The 20821-nt window shown below is 36.4% G+C and overlaps 1 protein-coding gene across 1 annotated transcript in view; it reads right to left on the reverse strand.

Annotated features, from left to right (window-relative positions):
• The window catches only part of LOC145688329 (cell division cycle protein 20 homolog), a 99976-nt gene extending 87271 nt beyond the window's left edge, over positions 1-12705 (reverse strand). The window contains exons 1-2 of the mRNA XM_081762385.1: positions 12547-12705; positions 8118-8254 (exon numbers count right to left, since the gene is read on the reverse strand). Coding sequence (XP_081618511.1) covers positions 8118-8230 — 113 coding nt within the window. The 5' untranslated portion in view covers positions 8231-8254; positions 12547-12705. The remainder of the gene's footprint in view (positions 1-8117; positions 8255-12546) is intronic.
• Between the last annotated feature and the right edge of the window lie 8116 nt (positions 12706-20821).

Raw genomic sequence — 20821 nt, forward strand, 5'->3', positions numbered from 1 at the left:
TGGGATGAATGTTAGAAAAGTAAAAGCCATGGTAATTGGAACAAAGCGGCCGGTGTCATCATTAGTGATCATATGAAGTGCAAACGTAGTGACAGGAAAGAGAGGGAGGGGTAGAACGAGGCTAGTTAATGGACGGTATCAAAACAGAAAAGTCATACATGAAGACGAAGGGTTAGCTGAAGACTGTAGATCATTGAAACTTCTCACTTGCAGCAAGTGACATGCCAATAATGGCAGAATAGGCCTAGCTATGATGAAGGGGGTAGTAATATATCAGACTTCCGGGCAAAGGTTACCCTCACCCAGGAATGTAATAGCCGGGTGATAAGAAGGAAATCCGATCACGCGATGTTTTAACCGTAGAATCCTTGTTATTAACGATCCATAGATGAAACCACGAACGCGTCGCTTCAGAGAGGGTACACGTGTTTTCCTCTACTAAATGGTGACTGGGCTGAGACATGGTGTCCACAGAAAATTCCATCTCAATTTCCCTGACTTTCCCTGATTTTCCCTGACTGCATTTCCAATTTTTCCCTGACTTTTTCTGGCCTCCACCATCCCCATAGCCAGCCAACTCTCACCTTATTTACTGTCGTATTATTACATTTTATTACACATTATGCACACAAGATTACAAAGATACAGAAAGATTTTTTAACGTACATTTACAAGTTTACAAAATGTATTATATTAGCACATGTTGACATAAAACTGAAAAATATCATGGTTTAAAATAAAAAAATAATAATGATAATAATAATAATAAAGCGTCTTCTGTACAATATGGAGAATGTGTTCACATGAAAATTTCTCACTTATGATTGCACAACTATCCATAAAAGTGGGGAATAAAAGAGTTTATATTTTTAATAAGTGTTCCATATTACAAACTGCCTTTCTTCTTTTCCAGCTCATCGATTCTTGCTTGAAGAGCACTTTCTTCTGATTTCAAGTTATTCTGCAACTTTTGTCTTTTGTCATTTAAATCTTTTAGCTCTTGATTAATCCTTCTCTTTTCTACAATTTTCTTTTCTTCTTCGCGCTGTACACTTTTCTGTTTGTCCAGATAATCTTGGTACCTTCGTCTGGAACATTTTACAGACTGTAGTAAGCTCCTGGTGATGGATATATTACCTACACCCCCAGCACTGCTGATAGCATCATGCACAGTCTTTGAGACACCAGAGAGTGTTCTACAAGATTTTCTACAAGTAGTAATTTGTTGATGGAGAAACCACTTTCAACCGGTGAATTGCCATGTGACATTACCAAGCAAATTTTCACTACATTCAAAAGGCTAGCAAACTTGACATCATCCTTTAGCATCTTGTAGTAAAACTCATCTAATCCTACAGAATCGTCGTGTCTTGCAGTAAACTCGCAAAAGTATGATTTCAAGGAACCTTGTGCTTCAACACACAATACACTGAACTGTTTCTTTGCCTGTTCAGCCACATCTGACGAAATCCTGTTTGCACTGTGAAGGTCTTCAAGAACAATCTGCGCTCTCTTTCTTGCTAGAGATGGCTGCTCCAAAATAATACTTGGGGCAAAACAAGTGACACCACGCACAAACCTGTACTTCAGCGGGCTTCTTTCACGCAACTTCTGAACTAAACCTATGATTAATTTGCGAAACTCAAGTTTGAATTCTGCTTTTTCCTTGTCTGTACATACGGTTTCTCTTAATACTTTCCTCGTAGCAAAACCAATGTCAATCATTGCTGAAGGAAGAAGGTTCTCATTTGAAAGTTCCAAAGACATCAGTTTTTGAGCAGAGTCAGCTTGCTGCAATATTTCTGGTTTCACACATCGAGCCAATAAACTATGCATTAAGTCCAAAAGTGCTGTGTGCAAGAAAGGCATTAGTGGCTTTGGAGACTGAAATCTTCGAAGAAAAGTTTCACATTCTGCTGAAACAACTCTATAACCAGCCAACTTACTCTTCAATAGAGGGTCTTTCATCTGTTCCTTTAAAGAAGATTGTTGCCGACAACTAGGTAGTGTAGAATCTTGTATGAATTTCTTCACATTGTGATAAATTTTCACAGCCCTTTCCAAGCAATCCACATTCTCAAGCCATCTGATAGAACAGAACTTTTTTGGGAAATCGGTGGATCCTGTAATGGTAGTATATTCCGCCCGGCGAGCTGGGCTGTTATTAAAAAGGTAATACATATCCCTAAGAGTCTCGTCTAAATGCCACTGTGATGCCTTTAGCCCATTTTTCATGCTACCATGCAAAACATGTAGTCCACAAACACCAGTGTCTATCAAACTTTTTCCATCGGGATTTCGTTGGCACATTTCACTCTTTAGTTTTTCCCTGAAGAGGAGATTTACGTTTGGTCCATCCATGGAAACCTGCAGTAAATTGTCTAATGAAAGACCTATTCCCTCTCTGAATCTCTCCAAAAGATCATCGGCTCTTGCCCGTCCCAAAAATACACTATTTAGATATGATGTAGAAACTTTTTGTTGATTTACATTACGACTAGGTCCATCTGGCCTCTCTGAACTACTTTATTCAGAGATTCGTCGAAATATATGACAATCTGAAGCCTGTTTAACTCTATCCATAACACAATCTTTAAAATATGGAGCAAGCCATGATTTACTAGATAAGAGGCTTTTGTCTTCCCAAGGGTAAATTTGGAAGCAATAGAGCTGTCAGGAAACATCAACTGGAAAGTTTGGCTAATGTTCTGGCAAGCATTCAAGGATATTTTCTTTGCAACCAACTCCAAAGTCCATATTATTTCTGCCTTCATAACTTCTTCGGTCTGTATGTATGAATGTAAACCACGCTCTTTATTTTTGCTATTGATTTCACCACTTCCTTCACTTGATTCTGGCTGATCATCTTTATGCTTACACACAGTTTGATCAGATTCCTGGCTACAGTCACTTGTACCTGATGACTGACCTGTTGAACTGGAAGGCACAAACACACTGACAGCAGGTTGCATGAGTTTAGCTTTCAAGTTCTTAAGATGTTGAGGTCCTTTAGCATGAGAGGACACTGCTCTTCGTCCCATGTTACTAAGCTTGAATGATTTTGAACATACTTTGCAAAACGCACATCCACTATTTCCATGTACACGTCCAATCCAACATGAAAATTCCGGGTACAACTTTTCATCAAGCCATTGATCATTAAAAGAAGTTGACTTATTAGCCATTATGATGACTCATAAGGTCAGATTATTGAGTTGACATCCCACTTAAACCTGCAAAAAGAGAAAGTGATATTAATTTCTGAAGCAATGCAAAGAAAGGCATCTAAAATATTTTTGGAAGTGAAATTAGAAATTACGTACAATGATATACTTACCAGACAAAAGGTACTGATAGTAAACTGTTACCACAATTTGATTACCATCACTAATATATGTACGAGCTTTCAAGAACTAACTCACTGTTCACATCATCGTCCGTGCTGCCCTCACCCATCCTATTCTCCCATCTAAGCCTGATGATGAGAACAGTGAGTTAGTTCTCGAAAGCTCGTACATATATTAGTGATGGTAATCAAATTGGGGTAACAGTTTACTATCAGCACCTGTTATCTCGTAAGTATATCAATGTTAGTAACTACAAAGCGGTCCAACTTTTGCGGTTTAGAAATTATGTAGATAGGTAGATACAATAGAATATTATGCTCTGAAGCACAGAAAAAAATATAAATGTATTGTAAGAAATGGAGGACTTTGGACTGACAGCTAGGCCAAGTTTGTTTACGGGAAGCAAGCGCTCACGGAATAAGCAAGCCCATTATGCCTGCATCATTGACTCACAATCACATGTTCACGGATGTAGTTTATGGTGCAAGTCTTTTGAATCATCCTGTTGCTTTTCATCATTGGGTACAGGCCATGCGAAACAATCTATTAAGTATCTAGACAAGCCCTCAGTTTTGGTATGTTTCATTATTGGGCTCAGGTCGTGCGAAACATTTCAACTGATATTAACAACTGAATTTCTTTCGCTTAGCCTACCAAAGAGCCTGAAATATTGACTTGGTATTCCTATAGTACAGGTGTTAGAAAAAGATGAAAATAAAGTATGTATGAAACCAAGAAGAGATTCAAAAAACTCTACTGTCAAGTAAAAAGCAAAAAACGGAAGAAAAAAATGAGCCGCTAGGAAGGCGGGAAAGTACCTTCTGATAAGCATCAGAAGGTGAATACAAAAATACTTGTACATTTCCATCAACATATGGTGTTTGTCCCTCCAGGAATCAACTGCAAAACATACAAGAAATCTTTCTAATTGTAATGTTTGTAATTGATCGTACAATTTCTTGTGCATTTTCCCTGACTTTCCCTGACTTGGCAAGCTTTTCTTGTGATTTCCCTGACTTTCCCTGACTAAAATCCATTTCCCTGACTTTCCAGAATGTGGACACCATGTGAGAGGTAGTCGAAGAACAGGAACAAAAAGTTCAAAATGTATTAATCTCGCAAGAATTTACATAGATCTCTTTAACACACACACACACACACACAAAGTGATTAACGGAAGTGGCTGCTGAAAGTATAAATATATATATATATATATATATATATATATATATCAGGGTTTGCCCAAGTGAGCCAGCTCGAAAAAAAAAAAAAAAAAACCTCCGGGTTTTGTCGGGTTGGACACACCTGAAAAAAAAAACACCTTAAAACCAACCTGGGTTTTTGAGCTTTTTCCTAGTATATTATTGGTACAACTGAGGTGATCACATTGAAAGTGATTTTTATCAGATTTTGGACTTTGCTTGGGCGAATTAGATGCTTTCATGCTAAAGTTTACAAGAACATTTAACGTTAGACCTATATAAAGTTCTGAATGCACTAAATGAACAAAATATCTTACCTTAGTTTGAAATAATTATATAACAAATTAATGTATGAATTATGCTTATAGCCTATTTGAAGTAAAATATGCAAGTTTATATTTTAGAAAATACTTTCCATGAATAGTTTGCTTGCCGACTCGGCGACGCCGGGGGACGTTATCCCTTATACATTTGACGAGTTTAAGGCCATAGGTGCCTGTAACACCAGTAAATACAGGGAGTCCATAAAGTCCTGTAGGAAAGTAAAACTCTATAACTTGGAAACTACGTAATGTATTAACAAAATACTTTTTGGTGTACTTACAGAAAGGTTCAAAGTTTTGTTTCAGCTAGCCAAGGTTCATCGCCAAACCTCCAATTGTGCACCATTTATATTCAAACACTCTTGCACTCTTGCAACCCCAAAAGTTTATACACTTGAACATAATGGTTTCCGAGTTTTACTGCCCTGCAGGACTTTACGAACTCTCTGTATGTAAATACATTAGTAAAACTATTAGTATTATTTCGTAGATTTGATGATAACACAAGTTTTCTTCAGTAGAATTTGGTTTTCCAACACATTAATTTAGTTCCATCATTAGTTGCTACTCTTCAAATAAACATTCTGTAGAATCAACACCAGCAGTAGCGTAAAAATTCTCGTCAAATTTCAGAAGCTTAATGCTCGCAGTTCCGAAGACTATGTAACTCTACTCCCTCAAGTGTTGAATTTAAACTTCCGTACTAGTGGAAGTGTCAATATACAGTAAAGAAAGCTGCATTATCGCGGAAAACACGTCGTGAAAGAAGAGCTCGAGAAATTCCCGCAATTGAACGCACAAAGCATCGGAAGTGAATACTTCAACAATAAAACTATTTATTTTAAGCTGGAAGATATTTAATTTCATTTAAGAAACTTTGAAATATTTACTTTATAAAATATGAATGATCTCTGTTAATTGTTTTAAATTCATTTTCGGGAAAGAACCAGCTTGCTAGTGAAGTTCCCGTAATTGGACGCGTCAAGTATCGGAAGTGAACTTCAACAATAAAACCATGTATCTTACGCCGAAAAATATTTGCCATATACAGTGGTGGATCTAGAAAGTAAAAACTAGGGGGGGGGGGGCAGAATCCAGACAATGATAGGTATATCACGAGTTTACTACAAACTTTTGAAAATATATATAAATAATAGCTTAAATTATTTTTGTTACTCAAAAAACGGGGGGCCTAGTCAACCCCGGCCCTGGCCTAGATCCGCCACTGCCCATATAAAACATTTTGAAACATTTATTTTATAAAACATGAATTATACCTTTATTTTAAGTTAATAAATTTAGTATTCATATTTAGCGAACGTTACTAAGGCTCTTGAGATGACTCGATCTACAGTTATTCGTTTGTCTGCCTGTACCACACACACAGAGTACAGGGTACAACTTTCGGTCTTTTAAGTTTAAAATTTCAGGGTACAAGCACGAGACACACTAAATCCTCTGTATAGATTTTGGCGGCATACCGACGTAAAATTTCAAAATGGCTTAAAAAAAAAAAAAAAAAAAAAAAGTGGGTATCCACGCTACAAAGCGCAATTTTCGGTCTTTTAAATAGAAATTTTCAGAGTAGAAGCACGAGACACTCTTAATTAGCTGTATGTGTATATATTTTGGCGGCGATCCAACGTAAAATTTCAAAACGGGGGCCATTTTTCAACTAGCGGGTATCCACGCTACAGGGTGCAATTTTCGGACTTTTAAGTTGAAATTTTGAGGATAGAAGCAAGAAACATTCTAAGTTTGCTGCATAGATTTTCTCGGCGATCCAATGTAAGATTTCAAAATGACGTATATTTTTTTCAAAACAGTAGTGAACAGAAAATTGTTGCAAGTTGCGACAATGACAGTCTTGAAATATAAATCACATTTTAGCACTTTTACCCCAAAGACACTGAAATATTTCAAAAAAAACCCAATTATACCCGAAAATACCCGGGGTTTTTCAAACCCTGATATTATATATATATATATATATATATATATATATATATATATATATATATATATATACAGGGTGTTAATGAACTATCCCGACAAACTAACAGGTGATTCCTTACTTTAAAATAAGAGAAAAAGTTCATATGAACCTGTGGCGAAAAGTGCATAGTTTTAGAGCTACGGATGTCCAAAGTCGCGAAAAAGCCAAATCTCAATAGGCCCTACTTCGAATTCCAGAAACTGTGGATGGTGGGCCTTACCAGCGTAAAGCAGGTCACACATATGCAATTCAAAAATGCATATTTCATTAATTTTCAGTGGGTGTACAGAGTATTCCATACAGCGTGAAATTCCCAGACATACCATCAACTGAATTTTGAGATATGTTCTGACTTTATGATTGGTCTAAAGTAGGCAAACGATAAGCCTTGATAGCAGTGAACACATAATCCTTTGGCGCGATGTCGGAAGTGTTAAGGATCGTCAGCAGTACGTTTTCTCGTACTCAGGAAAGTGCATGCTGTGATGTTTTCTTTCACACTTGTAAGTGAAAAAACCTGGAATATACTGTAACGAAATACATCGCATCACGCATTATTCCAAACACTAAAAAGCATGTAGCTGCCGGTTCCTAACACTTCCGACTTCCCTCCGAAGCATTGGATGTCCATTGTTGTCAAGGCCCACCTTCTACCTACTTTGGACCCTCCTTCAAATTAGAGTATATCTGAAAACTCTATTCAGAGCATATCTGAGAATTACACACTGTAGGGAATACCCTGTATGCCTATTGAAAATTGACGAAATATGCACTTTTGAATTGTGTATGCGTGGCTTCCTATACGCTGATAAGGACCAGCATCCACAGTTTCTGGAATTCGAAATAGGGTCTGTTGCAATTTCGCTTTTTCGCAATTTTGGACAGCTCTAGCTCTGAAACTATGCACTTTTCACCATAGGTCCATATGAACTTTTTCTTTTATTCTGATGTGAGGAATCACCTCTTACAGTTTGTCGGTATAGTTCATTAACACCCTGTATATAATGAGTACATTTGGTTAAGCAAAGTACATTTTTCTCTCAAATATAAAGCAAATCAGCTAAAAGAAATAACTCTATTGCCTAAAAGCTCTTCATTGGCTTCTGTCCTTAGCCAACAAAACTAGTTGGTACTTTGTATTCTGATATCTCAAATGTAATATTAGGATTTCTAACTGATATATGTATCGCTTTGAAGAACTGAAATTACTATCCACTAACACATGTGTTTAAATACTCTCTCTCCTTACCTAAGGTCAAGTACTTCAAAACTCTGCACAAGTATTGAATGACCAGAAATGGAGGTATCATCTAAAGGTCGAACACCAAGCTTGCATTTACTAGGATGATTTCCGTGAGCCATAAGTAAAATTGCTATAGAACAATCCTGAAACAGATATTTAATTCCTTTATTAATTTATAAAAGTACATTTTACGATAAAACAAGGACTTAAAAGAGGTACACTTTCATTTTAATAACTTAGAATTCAAATGTGGGAGGAACATACATACCACGTTGCACTAAAATATAAGTTCTGTACACAAACAGGGAAATAATTTTTCTTTCAAGATGAAAAAACGATCGAGGAAATATATTGCCTTATGTTTGGTAAACTGCAGAAAGTACTCGAAAGAATAAAACTAAGTTGACTATATTGGTTCTTCGCCGCAGGTGACGACTAATTTATGAGACAGCACAGAAGGGTTCCTTCTGTAAGGTTCTTGCAAACATAAAACGCCACGTTCTGTTAATTTCCATATTTTTTGTCGACTTTGATATTGGACAATGTTGGAGGGTTTGATTAACACTTAATCACCGACCACTTCGCTCTCCATCAGGGGCTCACTTTGGTGATGAATCAACAGAGTATTGTAGAATTTTACTCTCTGCTGTTTCTCAAGTTTAGGCATTTGTTGCGGAACCAAATTATCCATTTGTTTTCAGTTTCTCGATTTGGTGTAGATGATACGGAATGGTTAAAATAGAAACGAAACTGTCGATGAAATTCTGTGACGATAGAGTATTTATTCCTCTCCATACTTAAATTAAAACAGAGTTAACTACAATTAAAGTGCGCCATCTGTCCTTGCACCTAAATTCCACAAACAAGTTTTTAAACAACGCATTACTAGAAATATTTTTTTTTTCGAATTTCAAATTGTTTGATGTGATGACTTAATTTTACTAGTGATTTGATTCGAAGTGATGACTTAATTGCACTTCTGTACGAAAGACATTAAAAAAAATCAACTGCGTGAGTTTTCTCGGGGCTCTCCCGCTTTTTTCATTCTACCCTTTTCATTCATTTCTCATCATCACCGCCTCCTTTAGCCTAACCGGCATTATCGTATGATGTAAAACTTAAAGATTTCATTTCATTTTCCATAAACGCAGAAAGGAAAGAAAAAAGGAAATAATATACAAAACAAGCAGTTGCAAGTAGCGCTGTACGCAAGGTATTTAAGAGCCTTGTAACACGGCAATTACGTAATCCTTCCTGTTTTTATCTGATTTAAAAAAATCAATATTCAAAGAACCCATTTACACTTGCGCAAGATACAAATAAAACAACAAAGGCATAACTAATTCACTCACAATATTCAAAAACTCAGAAAGCCCTTCCCGCTCCGACAAGCACGAAAGGAAACCTCACTCGCTTTCAATATCACCCACATCAAATTAAGTATAATCGATAAACTGATAATTGAGCATAAGGAATACATTATAATATAACGATAATACAACCGTTAGCGGTGTTTCGAACATAGATACTGGACTTGTTCGAGGATAAAAGCTAGGTTATGGTGAAAGCCATGTGGTCGGAGTGCGGACTGGGTAGCATAATGGTTAAAGTATCAACACGGTACGCCAAAGGTCCCGGTTCAGCCATGCCCCTTTTCACTCTGTGTATTATTGAATTCGCACCTACAAAGGATTTGGTGTACATAAATAAGTTTAAATCGGTTGTTTCCGCTTTTTATTAAAAAAAATATACAAGTTAGTAAATATATATATATATATATATATACACTTTTAAGAATTATTCATTGACTATCTAGGATGTTAAAAATTAGATAATACCTGAGTTCTAATTAGTTAATGAGTTATTGAACAAGAGAAGAAGACGTGCCTGTATTCCGCTCTCGTTGTGTCCTGAAGTGTGTTTATTTAGTTTGACGAGTAGCGCTTTTCAAATGTTCGATGCCATGTCACTGAATGCAAGCAACTTTGTGTGCGCAGATTGATATAGGTGGCGGAGGAGTGAACAAGAAAGCAGAGAAATATGGCGACGGAGAAGTGTGTACGTGGGTTGTGGTGTTTGAGCTGTGCAATTGTGTTTTTGAATTCTATATATTGTGTGTTTTTCATGTGTCCTGAGTTTCTAACTCCGAATACAAATAGTGTGAAAACAAATGTACTTAGAACACGCGAACATGGTGGAAGAGAAGTAATATTTCTTTGTACTAACTTTTTACATTACTTGCTCTGTGGTCGGGTTTTTTATTATTATTAATTTTAGTCCGTTGAGATCAGTGACACCCAATTGTCAGATCGAAGGAAAAATACTTGGCTCTTCTCATTTGTCCGTGGCTTGGATAGTCCCAATAGTCGTAGAGGTCACGTATTTTTGTCTCTGTTCCTGGGTTCCTTCGTAAGGGTCCCAGTTGTCGGAGCACATTTATTAGAAGTTCCGGATGTAGGCCATTGACGTAGCCGAAAGTTGCTAAGACCATTCGGTCGTGGTAGTTCAGATCCCTTCCCCAGAAAGCAGTTCGGATGAATTCCGGAAATTTCCGTGCGTGTCCAATGACGTCTTGCAATTCGAGCCACAGGTTCGCTCTTCGCGGAGGTGCCATTGCTACTGAATAGTGTCCGCGAATGGAAGTTGTACATGGGTCTGCCTACATTGACGTAGTTGCCCTTGTACTTAAGGTGTCTTTTCTAGGAATATCTGTTTTTATAGTATGGGAAGAATAATAATGTGTCCTTGTACTTAGTGTATGACTATGTGTAGGGGGTATGCCTGTGGGGAGATTTGAAAACACACATTGCATGTCCCGTGCATGTGGATACTTCTGTTGCACTACGTACAAAAATGATTCTATTTGATGTAGAAGTGGTAAAACAACACATAACAAACGCAGATCACGGTGCATTCTCACTCCATGTTGGTGTGAATACAACATGATCTGAGTTTGTTGTGCGTTCTATTACCACTTGTACATGATATAGAATCATTTCTGTAGGTAGTGCAACAGTAAGAAGTATCCTCGTGCACAGGAGACGAGAAGTAGCTGTTCCTAACTATTACCGGTTTGAGATGTGGAAAAGTCACCATGAAATTCACGATTTAAAGCGTCTTTCTTTCTTTTTTTGTTTTGTTTAAGCCAGTTTTTTTAAACCAGGTGGTTTAAACCAGCCAACCCTGGTCAAGACTAAATTTCTTCTACATCCAGTGAAATATCACAATCACAACTTAAGATAAATGACACAATAACACTAGAAATCATCAGAATTTTCGACGTTTTAAACTATCAATATTATAAACATCAAAACTAACCATTGTATTGGATTTCTTTGGGGTATGTTTAGTACAAGGGGTCCAGAAGCACGTAAAAAACACAAAATTTACAGGAGAAATGAGTGATGCAAGTACATATTATGCGGGACTCCTACACTAATATAACAAACTAACCTAACCTAACGTAACGTAACCTAACCAGCCCTACCCTAAACTAACCAAAAGTGAACAGAAATTGCCAAAATTGTAACAGTTTTTAGAGAGAAAAGCTGGACCCCTTCTGCTAAACATAGGCCATTCCTTTTAACAGGAGGAAGTTGATGAATGAAAAACTACTAAAACAAGGTAAGAATATATTTGATCTAGAAGATATAGAAATCACATACCAGTCCAGAAAACTGAGAATAAAGAAAGAAAACACCGTGCCCTGCGGGGCTATAAGCCGCCTTTACTCGCTTACGCTCGCTCTGCAATACCATGTGAATTAAATATGGGGGAAGTTCGATACAGAAAGAACCAACGTAGCTACTAATCTATATGGCGGAACCTGTGTTCTAGATCAGGGCCTTCCCGATCACGCCCAATAGCCACCACAAATATGGCTTTTGCCGTGCAGTTTTACTATGCGGATCCACAGATTGTAAAATATACAGAAAAACTTGGGGAAGTCCTTTTAATTTGCCCGTCAGGAACAGAACCCAACAAACACCTGCGGGGCTTCTAACCCGTTCCTACTACTTATACTATGGATCTCTATAGTAAAACTGCACGGCCTTTGCTTTGCAATAGTTACTCAAAGCCTTCCCTTTTTCATTAGGTAGAAACTTTAATAAAAGTGTATACAAATCACAACCTTAAAAAGATAAGCCAGTCACTAAACTATGCCCCTCCTTGATATATTATTTTCGGCATATAACTAAATTATTTCAGGAATAGTGATTCCAGCTTGTAATTTATCAAAATTCCTGTAGTACCTGGTTAAGCAATGGTTTATTTAAAGGCGTCCACGTTGTATGCTAACTTTACTATCCCGTTAACACAACGATTGGACGAATGTAGCCATCAGAATTAATTCAACTACACTGTATGTGAATAATGGCACCAAGCATGTTATCACAATTCTTTACATACTAAATACACATTCTCATTCACTTACCAAATATATTTAGTGATCCTAAATTCACTTCCAATATAAAATTGTACAAATTTGCATTAGCACAACCTTTTCACTGTCTAACCTTTTCAAAAACGTGGGCCATATACGTTGCACAATGTAGCCAAGTACAAACTCCAAACACAGTTTCCCTTGTGCCAAGGATGAAAATTCAATTTGATCATTTCAATTTATTCATAGGGTTTCTTCTACTTTATTTTGTACATAGCCATGGGCGGCGATTAGGGTGAAAAGAGAACAGTTGCACCTCACTTTTTTGAAATAAGCAATTAATGCATATAGTTTAATTTGGAAATGTAGTTTTTGTATGTATTAGTGGTTCATAGAAAAAATGAGGCAATATAATATTTGCGGTTTAGTAAGTACGTATTGGTTATTTGTCTTCCGTGAAGTTAATAAAGCTACAAGAATTGCGTTTTAGTTGCAATTCAAAGCAATTAATATTGCAATTGCGTATTTCTTTAAATGTCGTAGCATAAGTTTGTAGTATTTATTGTCTTCCATTTTCTAAGAGTAATAATACACGTTTAATAGCATGCGGGAATCTTTCTAATATAAATAAAATAAAGAGTTTCTTTGTGTGTTTGCCTGTCTCTGTGCGGCCTGGGGACGAGACGAGTGGACCGAGAGTTACCAAATTTTGGTCCTGGCTCAAGGGCGCCTGTTCTGGGGGCCGAGGGTGCCCGGGCCCCCCAAAGCTCATGTGGGCCCCTATTGTATTTATGAATATACAATATTTGGCATAATTTGAATGCGATATGTCTTAAACTCTTCATATATATACCTTCTGCATCTGAATGGGTCCCCCAAATTTACAGAGAAATCAGCGCCTTATCCAGGCACCAGACCAACATGAAGCATTTTTTCAAAATTCGAACCAGGGGGTCTCAGGGGGAGCGTTTAGTGTGACATGTAAACGTAGTAGAAAATGACTGATATTTTTCCTTCGTTGATCAGTTGTTTACATAGATATTTTATCTAACCCATGCGACAAATGGATATTTCAGCTAGTTAAAAATATAAGCTGTTCATTAATCACCAGTTTCAACATAACTATTGCAAAATAGACCGCATTATTCATTAATATGATTAATATTATTCTTTCTATTTATTTGTTTTTCAAATTTGTTATTAATTAATCTGATCACACAATTTTCCAGACAGAAGTTTAAGATGTTCATGAGTAAGCAATCAAATCTTTAACACTTTCGTTGTTTAAGAGTACAAAGGGCTAGTAGCAACTTGCGATGCTCTTGTCAATTTACTTAATAAAATATGAAATACGATATATGGTATTTTAACTGAAAAAGATAGTGTCCTATTAGTTATACAACCTTTCGGCAAGGAAAGTGTTAGAATCACCCAGGGGAACTAACACTGTTATGCAAATATTCAGATTATGTCTTGTCCCCCGACTTTTAACGTCCAATCGCCGCCACTGCACATGGCAATATCAGTAGTTTAGTTTTAAATAATATAATAAGACTAGCTGAAATGGCATTCCTTCACACTGGTAGAATGTTGGAAAATATTTGGGTGCAGATTTATTGTAGGACTCCGAATAAAAATTCATTGCATACAGTAGCTATATACTTCGTTTTCAGTAAATATAGGGGAGATCGTTGTACCAAGAGCATAGTGTACCTTGAGCCATTTCCAATATCTCGAAAGGTGCTTCTTTCTGGTGATCCAACACTAATGTGTTTCAGAAAGCGTTGTTTATGTGAGGAGAGGAAAACAATTTTCTACGATCAAAGTAAAATTTTCAGTGTTAAGTTGAATCAGTGTCGACTGTGAATAAATAGACTGGGATTAATTTGAATATTATCATCGGATGATTCATCCATTGGTAAGTAAAATATTGGTGAAGTTCTGAGTCTTAGCTGTATTGTAGTGTTTAGGTAGCCATCTTTGTTGAAATGTAGATGCTCATATACCTTGGGCCAAAGCTATAGTAGTAATGGGGACACCCTATCGAAGTTTGGACTTTGACCCCGACCTTTGTGACGTCATAGGTCAAAGGTCAATGACCTTGGCCCGGGGTCAATGACCTAGGGGTACATAGGACCACCCCCTCTAAATTTTGGGAGGGGTACCTTGGCGAACCCCTTAAATTTTGGAAATTGACCAATTTAAACATTGGGTATTATAGTACAGGACCTTAATATGTATTATGATAAATTTGGATGGTCCACCTCATTCCCTTCTAGGGGTACAAAATTGCCAAAAATATAAACGTAAGCAATACGTTATACCACGTGTTTGGTTTTTGGTCCATTTTATCCCCCTTTGATGAGGTCCTATTACCTTATATAGTTATATGGTCATGTATAGGGGTCCATTACCTATCATAAGACATGGGTATATTGGTGCACCCCTTTAAAATTTTGGGAGGAGTACCTTGGCCCACCCCTTAAATTTTGGAAATTGCCCAATTTAAACATTTGGTATTATAGTACAGGACCTCAATATGTATCATGATAAATTTGGATGGTCCACCTCGTTCCCTTTTAGGGGTACAAAATTGCCAAAAATATAAATGTAAGAAATATGTTGTACCACGTGTTTTGGTTTTTTGGTCCATTTTATCCCCTTGGATGAGATCCTATTACCTTATATGATTACAGGGATCTATTTCCTATCATAAGACATGGGTATATTGTTGCACCCTTCTTAAAATTTGGCAAGGGGTACACTGAAATTGTCCAATTTAAGCATAGTACAGGACCTCAATATGTTTCGGTGTTCCTATTACCAAATTTTTTTAGTACAACCACGTGTTTGGTTATTGACTCAATATATCCTATTTGATAAGGTATGGACGGGTATCCTCTTTCAATTTGGTATAACCCCTCGGGTGTAGTACGGTCACGTGATCGATGATTTGGTTTTGATGCGCGACGAGGTCCCTGGTCAATGTTCTCTAGGAATTAGGTGGAAACTTTGATAGGAAAGATTCATGGCATTTAATTTTTTTTGCAACTTTCAAACTAAAAAAAATCAAACCAAAGTTTTTCAAAACAAAAATTGAAACGAAAACTTTTAAACGAAAATCTTGAAACTAAAAAATTTTCAAAACAAAAATTTGAAACGAAAAATTTTCAAAAATTTTCAAACAAAAAAATTTCAAACAAAGTTTTCAAACAAAAATTTTGAAACGAAAAATTTTCAACCAAAAATTTTGAAACGAAATTTTTTTTTCAAACTAAAGAATTTTGAAAACAAAAAAAGTTTGAAGCAATATTTTTTTGAAACGAAAAAATTTTCAAACTAAAAATTTGAAACAAAAATTTTGAAACAAAAAATTTTCAAACAAAATTTTTGAAACGAAAATTTCAAAAATTTCAAACGAAAAATTTTCAATTAGAATTTAAATCAAACAATGATCAACTTTCACGGTTAACCGTTAAACTTTATCCGGTTTTTAACTATTCGATTAACAAATAAACGGTTTTCAACTATTCGATTAACAAATAAACGGTTTTCAACTATTCAATAAACAGATGAACGGATTTTTCCTTTTCACACCAGTGAGTGTAAGAATTGTTGTACTCGCTTTAAATACGCATCATTTTTGAAACAAGGTGTTAGTGTTCATCATGGATACACAGTGGAAACATCCATTTACCTGTATTCTCGCAGGGCCTAGTGGGTGTGGAAAAACGTATTTTGTGAAGCGATTACTTTCACATCTCCCAACCATGATCAATGCAAAATTTCGTAAGATATACTGGTATTATGCAGAATGGCAAGACGTGTATGCAACAATGCCGGTTCCAGTAGAATTTCACGAAGGACTTCCACGAATGAAAGATTTTCAGCCTCAAGATGGACCACATTTGATTATTATTGATGACCATATGCGAGAAGTGAATAGTGATACTGTTGATATGTTCACAAAAGGATCACATCATCGAAATATTAGTGTGATTTTTATAACACAAAATGTATTTCATCAAAGTAAAGCAAATAGAAATATGAGTTTAAATTGTTCGTATTTGGTGTTGTTTAAAAATCCACGTGACAAGTCACAAATCAAGCATATGAGTTATCAAATCATGCCTGAGCATCCACTGTTTCTACAAGAAAGTTATGCAGACGCAACAAGAAATCCACATGGCTATTTACTGATGGATCTTAAACAAGATACACCCGATGAAATGCGATTTCGTACAAATATTTTTCCCGACGATTTGCATCATTATGTTTACGTACCAACAAAACATGTTTAAATTATTGTGCATGTGAAAAGAATGACTTAGTCTGTCACGATGTCTCCTACAGTGAAACACGCTGATTTGCTACGTGCTCTGCACAAAGCTAAACCAAGATTGCGTAAAGCTATTATTGCCAATGCAGACGCTTCATTAATTCATAGTATTTGTGAATGTTGTTATAATGTCTTAAAAGGCAATGTTCCACTGACAAGTGCGCAGAAGTCAAGATTAAAGCGTTACAAGAACACGCTCCGTTATCTCGTAGACAATACAAAATCATTGGATAAAAAGAAGAAACATTTAGCCGTACAACAAGGAGGATTCTTACCTGCATTACTTGCACCTGTTGTAGGAAGTGTGTTATCCAGTATTTTGTTTAAACAATAAACATCATGGAACATAGCAAGAAGATGGTTTTAGTGGCACCAGAAATGCTTCAACGAATGCATGCATCATCATCCCGTGTGAGTGAAAATCGAGAATCTAATTTCGATCGTGAAATGCAATCTATATTGAACACATCGTATCCAAGTGATGAAGAAAAATGGAATCAGTACAATAGAATATTACAGAAATATCTTTATGTGATACGTAAACAAGAAGAACCAATACCACTTACAATTACATCAATGAAACCTGATGGTGACGTTCCGAATGTTGACGATAGCACGAAACAAGAAATTTTAGCCGCAATACCACAAATGTATCGTAAGAAAGCCGAACTACTATTCCGTCGTTTAAAACAAGATGACGCAATTACATGGGATCATAAAGGAACAGTGTACATCAACGACAATAAACTACATGGATCCAATATTGTAGATTTAATGTGTGATGTGACTCGACCGAGGAAACATTCTAATCCTCAAGGCTGGGAATTGTTTTGCAACTACCTTGCATCGTCAAACACACCTCAAGAATTGATTGGTAATCCACGAAGATTAAACTATATTGTCAAGCATAATAGTACAACAGCATCTGAAGGATCTGCACCACCAAAACCGGCACCTGAATTATTTTCTTCCGGAGAAGAAGAAGAAGAAGATGATGATGATGATGTTTTAGAAGTCCGACCAAAAAGAAAACGTATCATTCCACAATGGTCAACGTACAAACCATGAACAAAAAGTTGAATTCCATTTATTACAATCCAGCACACCCTGCATCATTTTCTACTGCAAAGAAATTATGGCAAGCCACAGGAAAATCTATACCTCTAGCCAAAATAAAACTTTGGTTAAACAAACAACCTACCTACACGTTACATCGTCCTGTACGTCGTCGTTTCCGTAGAGATTTTTATCTTGTCAACAATATTGATGATCAATAGGAATGTGATTTAAATGATTTACAATCACTTCAAAACTATAATAACAATTACCGCTATATTCTTACAGTGATTGATGTGTTTAGTCGGTACGGGTGGGCTGTACCACTAAAATCAAAAAGTGCCGAGGATATAGTGAATGCATTTGAAATGATTTTCCAGGAAAGGAAACCAATTGTGCTACGTAGTGATCAAGGAACTGAATTTACCAACAAGACAGTACAAAAATTTTTCAGGAAACACAACGTGCAACATGTTACAACAAAGGATCCAGATATTAAAGCCAGCATCGCAGAAAGATTTAATCAGACATTGAAACATCGTATGTGGAAATACTTTACCAAATATCAAACATACAATTACATCAAAGTATTGCCTTTACTTGTAAAAGCATACAATGAAAGTCGGCATTCCAGTATTAAAATGGCACCTGCTAACGTTTCTCAGGGCAATTTACTGGAGGTGTGGCATAACTTATACGACAAAAAGCTACAACGTTCAAAACAAGATACGGATTTATCTGTTGGTGATACTGTTCGTATAAGTAAAACAAAACGTATCTTTGACAAGGGTTACCTCGAGAACTGGACTTGGGAAATATTCAGAGTAAAACCCATTGTACCAAGAAACCCACCAGTGTATCGACTAGAGGATTTAAACCATCAACTCATCGATGGTGTTTTCTACAGAGAAGAATTACAACCAGTGCCGCTCCCTTCGACGTTCCTCATCGATAAAATATTACGTACAAGAACAAAAGGTCGCAGAAAGGACTATCTCGTCCAGTGGAAAGGATATCCTTCCTCATTCAATTCGTGGATCCCTGCAACTTCATTGAAGAAGAAGAAAAATGGAACCTGATCAAGATTTTTACGTTACACTTCCCAGTAATAGTTCCATGGATTATTTTCCAGAAAATACATTGACTTCATATATTACGAAATTACAACGACGTGTAGAGTTTCGCCAGAAATGGGATGTGGCAATTGTAGAGATTCATTATCCACATTCTTTGCTGAACATTAACAGTGAAAACAATAAAATATATTACAAATCATCAAGTAGTAATGATCAGGAACCGTGGAAGGTTGTAACGATCCCTGTTCGCTATTATAACAATATACGGGATCTTATTCATGCAATTAATATACATCATAAAGAAACCAATTTATTTATATCTCATGACGCAACTAATAATATATGCCTCATAAGACATCCCAATAAGGAAATCCATACTTCTGTACAAATCTCACCAAGTGTTAGTTTAATGCTTGGATTTGAACCAAAAAGTGATTTAAAAGATATGCAAAAGGGACAATATACACCGGATGTACGATTAGGTTTACCATCACAAATGTACGTCTACTGTGACATTATTGAATCTGTCATTGTTGGAGATACAATGGTACCCTTGCTACGAATTGTCAACATGGATCCTGTGAATCATACTTTTGGAAGTCATGCAGTACAAATCTTTAATCCTGCACATTATGTTCCGGTGGAAAAAATGAATTTTGAGCAAATACAAATCGATATAAGGGATAGCACAGGTCATCGTATGCCATTCACCTTTGGAACGGTGTGTACAAAACTACATTTCCGTCGTCGTCGTCATGACTGATCCGTATTTGCAATACTACCAAAAACAAGCGTTATCCGGTATCGGCAACGTCTATGTAGGAAGTCCCTATCAAGCAGGACATGGCATTGGAAGTTTCCTTGGTGGCTTATTTCGTTCAGTGTTACCACTTGTGAAGCAAGGCGCTAAAACTGTGGGAAAAGAATTATTAAAATCAGGTGCCAATATGATTAATGATGTTGTGATCTCGAATCAACCGCTGGAAGAATCGTTTCATCAACGTATGCAAGAGGCAAAATCAAATTTACAAGAAAAAGCTAAAAATAAGTTGAAAACTATGCTGGGAAGTGGATATCATAAACGAAAATGGGATGACTGCTCTCAGTTTGAGGTTGACCTTCCAACGATCAACAACATCATCAATCCTACAAAGAGACGTAAATTATCACATAAGAAGAAGAAGAAATCATTGGCATCGTCACCAGATATTTTTGATTAATTCAACGATGGCTTTCTTACATCATCAATCCTGTGAATGTGTAAAAAGTGAATTGGACATTTTTTCAACGTTGCCCACGCAAACCAGTGTTCTGGACAATCGTATTATAGGCTACAAACCAATTAGTTCAATAGCTGAAAATTCACCAATAGAATTTGTAGTGAGTGGTAGCAGTGATGAATACATTGATTTGCCACAAACCTTATTGTACATCCAAGCACAAATTGTGAAACCAGATGGTTCCTCCTTCACCAATACGGATAAAGCAATTGCACCTGTCAATGATTTTCTAAATGCTATGTTTAGTGAAGTACAAATCTACTTGAACAATAAACTGATTTCATTTCCGTCACATAATCATCCATATCGTTCGTACATGGAAAAACTGCTCAATTATAGTGATGGAGCTAAAAATACACATTTACAAACAGCAATGTGGTTTCAAGATACGGCTGGTCATATGAACGCAACCACAAGTGAGAACAAAGGATTTCAACAACGCTATGAACTGACAAAACAAAGTATGAAATTCGATATGATTGGACATCTTCATTGTGACATTTTTAATCAAGATAAATTTTTAATTCATGGAGTGGAATTACGTGTGAAACTTATTCCTGCAAAGCCAAACTTTT

This window comes from Thermobia domestica, chromosome 6 (genome assembly GCF_964235325.1).
Source record: "Thermobia domestica chromosome 6, izTheDome1.hap1.1, whole genome shotgun sequence".
NCBI lineage: Eukaryota > Metazoa > Arthropoda > Insecta > Zygentoma > Lepismatidae > Thermobia > Thermobia domestica.